Source organism: Triticum aestivum, chromosome 7D (genome assembly GCF_018294505.1).
Source record: "Triticum aestivum cultivar Chinese Spring chromosome 7D, IWGSC CS RefSeq v2.1, whole genome shotgun sequence".
Lineage (NCBI taxonomy): Eukaryota > Viridiplantae > Streptophyta > Magnoliopsida > Poales > Poaceae > Triticum > Triticum aestivum.
In genome coordinates, this window is record NC_057814.1 from 626,493,122 (window position 1) to 626,498,741 (window position 5,620).

General features: G+C 43.0%; 1 protein-coding gene across 1 annotated transcript; it reads left to right on the top strand.

Moving 5' to 3' along the window:
- The first annotated feature begins 2,540 nt into the window (after positions 1–2,540).
- LOC123169737 (basic blue protein) lies at positions 2,541–3,487 on the top strand. The gene is made up of 2 exons (XM_044587601.1): positions 2,541–2,825; positions 2,926–3,487. The coding sequence occupies exons 1-2, from the start codon at positions 2,648–2,650 to the stop codon at positions 3,270–3,272; spliced, it is 525 nt and encodes a 174-aa protein (XP_044443536.1). The 5' UTR covers positions 2,541–2,647; the 3' UTR covers positions 3,273–3,487.
- The last annotated feature ends 2,133 nt before the right edge of the window (positions 3,488–5,620 follow it).

The window sequence follows — 5,620 nt, forward strand, 5'->3', positions numbered from 1 at the left end:
GACTTGAACCCTGGTGGGCTGAAAATATCACTGTCCTCCTAACCATTCAACCACATGTTGATTCGCGTTAATCCTTTTCATAGGCCTCGATAAAGAAATGTGGGAGGTTCAATTTCTCCATCAATATACCTAATTTGCCCACTTTTTGTGCAAATGTGGATAGGTACACTTTCTCCAACATTATTTCGTGTTAAACTTTTTGTTTAATACTCCCTCCAGTTCATATTAATTATCGTTGATTTAGTATAGGTTGTACTAAATTAGCAAAGTTAATATTGATAGGAGCGGATATAATACTTTCCAATAAGCAAAGTATTGTTTCTTGATGCTAAGATTAACATGATTTTCCGATGTCGGGGAGAAGAGAAGCACAATACCATTTCCACTCAAAATCTTCACCTGCTCTTTCAGCGCAACTACATCCTTGTTGCAAAAAGGAAATGCATCTTGGCCTCTTGTCTGCCAATCACAACAAGGTTTCCTAGTCAGAGGAAATTAAAAAAAACACAAGACACAAAACTACACACAACAACAAGGAGAAACGGTCAGATCAACACGTGGAAAAATTAACCTTGTCCACGTACGGCGTCCTTCGTTCTGCTCCATATGTCGTGGAGCTAAAACTAGTTGTCTGCTGGTGGATCATGTATCATACACTTTGACATCATCTCTAATACATAACAGCTAGAGTATTACTTGTTCCATTAATGGACCCAATCAATTATGGATCACCTAATCATCATCAATTATTTGCTCATCGGCCTAATAAGGTGCCCTCTCGACATAGTGCATTATCGGGCCTGCTCTGGGCTATGTTTGTATATGTTTCTTCTGACCATAATGTCTTGATATTTTCTACCTCAATTAATTGTTAATCTTACTAAAAAAAATTGTTTATCTGTTCAAAAAGTTAGCTAATCACTTCATCATTAACTTTTTTGATGATGCTTAGGAGCTAGTTGGTACTTGATTGACCTTGTATGTTAATCATCTTCATAGGGCTCAATAGATATAAGGGGGAGGTACCCTTTCTCCATCATTACATACCTAAGTTGCCCCCTTCTCTGTGCAAAACTGTGGGTAGGTACACTTTCTCCAATATTATTTCGTGTTAAACTTTTAGTTTAATATAATATTTCCCAATAAGCAAAGTATTGTTTCTTTCCTTTTTTTACATGGTAATACATGTCTCATTCAAATCATAAAAAACAAAGTACAAGTCATGTAAAGACCTACATGACAAAACTGAAAAGACAGCAGAACGTCTCTGAGCTTGAAACCAACTCCCGTCACCTGCCTCCGGCACTACCATAGCAGCCACCAATAAAAAAATAATGGATCACCTCCTCATCCGAACTCGACGCGGCTTCATCGCTGATATGCACCTTTGCAGGCCTCCAAGGTGGCTCACCAAAAGTGAAGCCATTTCCATTGAACGAATCAAACTGGGGCAACACCCCAGGCACGCCATTGAACTCCAGATCTGGCACCCCACCACAGCTAAGACGCCGAAGGAGGAAACAATACCTGTCATCCATCAACCACGAACCTAGCACATGTTTCGTCTTCCAGATGTGGTCGATGCAGGCCACAATCTGCATCCGCTACTCGACTACCTCCTAAGCTCCGCGCCGACGTTGGAGCAAACGCCGTCGCAACTGCGGAGCCCGAAGACACAGGTCCACCACGAGGATGACGCAGCCGCCGCATCATCCTTGCTTGAACAGACTGATTTTCAAATTCGTCCCCAACCATAGGACCGATTGCCTCGTTGGGGACATATATGAATCTTCTTTATACAACGTCACCACCGCTGCCGCCGGAACGAAGACTATGTACAGCCGAAAAACCTAAGCTACTTGGGTCTAACCTAAAGCTACACGATCCACACACATACATCCGGCGACCCCCCCCCCCCCCCCCCCCACATCACTGACGACCGAGGCCGGGGGAGGGGAGCCGCCGAAGGAACGAGGCGGAGGGACTCTCCTGGCGGCGGCTAGGGTTTCTTGATTAATATGAGTTTCCAATGTCTGAGAGAAGAGAAGCACACTACCATTTCCACTCGAAAGCTTCACCTGCTCTTTCAGCGCAACCAATTCCTGGTAGCAAAAAGGAAGTTCATCTTGGCCTCTTGTCTGCCAATCACAACAAGATTTCCAAGTCAAATGAAATAAAATAAAAACACAAGACACAAAACTACACACAACACGAAGGAGAAACGGTCAGATCAACATGTGGAAAAATTAACCTTGTCCATGTACGGCGTCCTTCGTTCCGCTCCATATGTCGTGGAGCTAGAACAAGTTGTCTGCTGGTGCATCATATACCATATACGCTTTGACATCATCTCTCATCACATCTGCTATTACTTGCTCCGTTAATGGACCCGATCAATCATGGATCACATAATCATCATCGATCATGTCACGCGCTCGAGAAGAACGGGTCCACGGCCGCCGGCCGGTCACCTTGTCACGTCGACTAGTGGGCATACATATATGGCCACAAAGCCACGAGACTAGTGTCCATCACCGCACGTCAACGCCATCTCCATTACCTACCTAACCCTGTCATCGAGCTCGATCAACAAGTTTTGTCAAGAAACATAGGCTCGATCAGCAAGCATCCGTCGCTCCGATCCGATATGTCGCCGTCTCACTGCCGCCGACTGCTGGCGGTGGCTCTGGTCTGCGTACTGCTCCTGTGGCGGCCGGCCGGAGCGGCTGAGTACCCGGTCGGCGACGGCATCAACGGCTGGGACACCGGCACCAACTACGCCTCCTGGGCGCAGAGCCGCTCCTTCGCCCCCGGCGACGTCCTAGGTCAGTATCTCCATCAACCTAGATATATGGGCAATTAGCTAACTAGCCAGGCGCATGGTATGATTCGATCGATAAATTTGGGGGTGGCTGGTCCACGCAGTGTTCGAGTACGTCAAGAGCCAGCACAACGTCTACCAGGTGACGGAGGCCGCTTACCGGACGTGCGACGCCTCCGCGGCCGGCGCCGTGCTCGCCACCTACGACACCGGCTTCGACAAGGTTCCTCTCCCCGAGGCCAAGAGCTACTGGTTCATCTGCGAGATCTCCGGCCACTGCATGGGCGGCATGAAGCTCGCCGTCAACGTCTCCGCCGGGCCTTCGGGGGGCGGGGCACCGGCGCCCGACGCTCCGCCATCTCCATCGGCCGGGGCCGCCTGCCGCAGCAGCTGGGTGGCCTGGGCCGCCGGGTTGGTGGTGCTCGCCGCGGTGCACGTCTTGGTCAATTGAGCTAGCTAGTTTGACCTGTTCAAAGTTGGCTCATGTACGCTAGCTGTTTATTCTTCTGTCCCTGTCCAATTTTTGTATTTAATTTATGATTTTTTGCGAATCAGTCATGATTCACAGATACAACATTCAATTCAATTGCAGCCACTGTTTGCCACAAACATTTGCATGAAATTTTAATGTTGAATAGAATTTATGCGGCAAGTTTTTGTTTTCCACCCTACCTATCTAGCTCTGTTCAACCACCAATTAGTCTTCGTCATTTTAAGTTTTGGCATATGCAAAACCATGTCAAATCCAGCCAGAGTGCAAACTCCAATTACTCTTTTTGCCATAAAAAGTTTTCACACTGTCAATGAGAAGAGAAGTTGTTATACAAACAAAGGTGCAAACCTGTGCGCCGGGATAACATGATAGCCGTTCAGATAGTGCTTCCATTACATGCCAAAAGTTCTTTTGTTGCTTAGATTTTTTTTTTTGCTGCTTAGTTCTAAACAGAACAAACCCATTGCTTACCACAATTTGACAATTGTCTAAGTAAAAGAAAACATGCTTTATAAGTATAATGCACATGTGGCGGCAGCACTATTAATAATATGAGCATAACAGGGAAGAAGCAGGAAAATGGTGGTAAAAATTCGAAAGTGCTATTGCGAGCTCGAGCTCACATGATTTTGAGTGAACAGTAAATTCCAAAAAAATAGTAACAACATTAAAAAAATCTGAATGTTTTTTTGCAAGAAACATTGATGTTTTTTCTACACTCATGCAAATTTTCACGATGGAAACACATTTGTGGAGGTGTGGACAAAAAACAAAGTTGATGCTCCGAAAAGAGTGCCTCTTGAATCATCAATTTTGTGTTTTTGCCCACACTTCCACAAATGTGATTTCAACTTGAAAAGTAGCAAGCATGTATAAAAAAATATCAATGTTTCTTGTCAAAAAAATTAGATTTTTTGTTGTTTCCTTTTTACTTTTTTTGGATTTAACTGTTCATCTGAGCTCGTGTGAACTTGAGCTTACAAACTCCATGTGTGTAAAAATAATGTATTTTTGGTGGGGAACTTAGAAAATGTTGATGATGATGATGGTGCAATAAGCCAACGGTGGTTGCTGAAAGTGACATCAGATAATCCTACATGTCCCTCGAGATAAAGAACATTAGCAATGCACTATGAAAAGGTAGTGAGACTAAAGCTTAATTCGGCCACTTGTCCGAGTCAATCATTTCAAAGGCTCGTGGTTTACATAATCAAGCAATATAAAACATATAGTTTCATACTATGCTAATTACACCTAAGTATGGTAGTAGGTCTAAGATTTTCAGGAAGGTGTTAAAATGTGTTCAAAGTTGTAAAATATTATTTCACATAAAACTATAAAGTTCACTATCCGGGATTTTTTTTAAATAGAATGGTCATGCTCGAGACATGTCAAATGATCTACATTACTTTTTTGACAACATTTGGAGTCATAGGTTTTTTCCAGATAATTATTTTTTGGGGGGGGGGGGGGGGGGGGGGGGGGGGGGTTACCTATATAGCCAGTAACCATTAAGTTTCTATTAAAAACTATTGTATCCAATTTGAGCCCGCTCATGCATGCTAATTAGTGCAGCCCACGTCCAAATGAAGGTTTCTCTTACAGATGGCCCAAATAGAGTTGTGCAAGTAAAGTAACCGCATGACCAAGCCCCCTCCCCCCTGGCAAACCCTACTAGGCGCTTAAGGCGCCTGTTACATGCGTTTTTGCAAACGGGCGCTTATACCCTCCGCGCTGGGCCGACCCGTCTAACTTTGTTGTTTTTCTGTCGACCTCCTGCTTCGAGCTAGAATGCACTAAACACATTGCCACCAATCTTCACATGACTACTTCCATCGTTTTCTTCTTTTCTTCTTCTTTTTTCCTTTTTTTCTTTTTTCTTTCTAATTCCTCCTGATTCGATGAACTGTTTTCCAATTCGTGAATTATTTTCTTCAAAATTGATGACCTTTTTTTCTTCAAATTTGTTGAACTTTTTTTAATTCGATGAACATTTTTTCAAACTTGATAAACTTTTTCAAAATTGATGAATGTTTCTTCAAATTCTACGAACTTTTGGAAAAATTGTGAACTTTTATTGAAATTGATGAACTTTTTTAATTGATGATTTTTTTTCATTTTCATGAACTTTTTTCAAAATTGATGACATTTTGTTCAAAATCGAAGAATTTTTTTTTCAACTTTGTGAACTTCTCTTCAAAAATGACGAACCTTTTCAAATTCATGATTTTTTCCAAATAAAGTGATGTAGTAGACGGTGTTGTACAATAAATATTGCGGCCATAGTTGTTCTTATGTAATTGTGT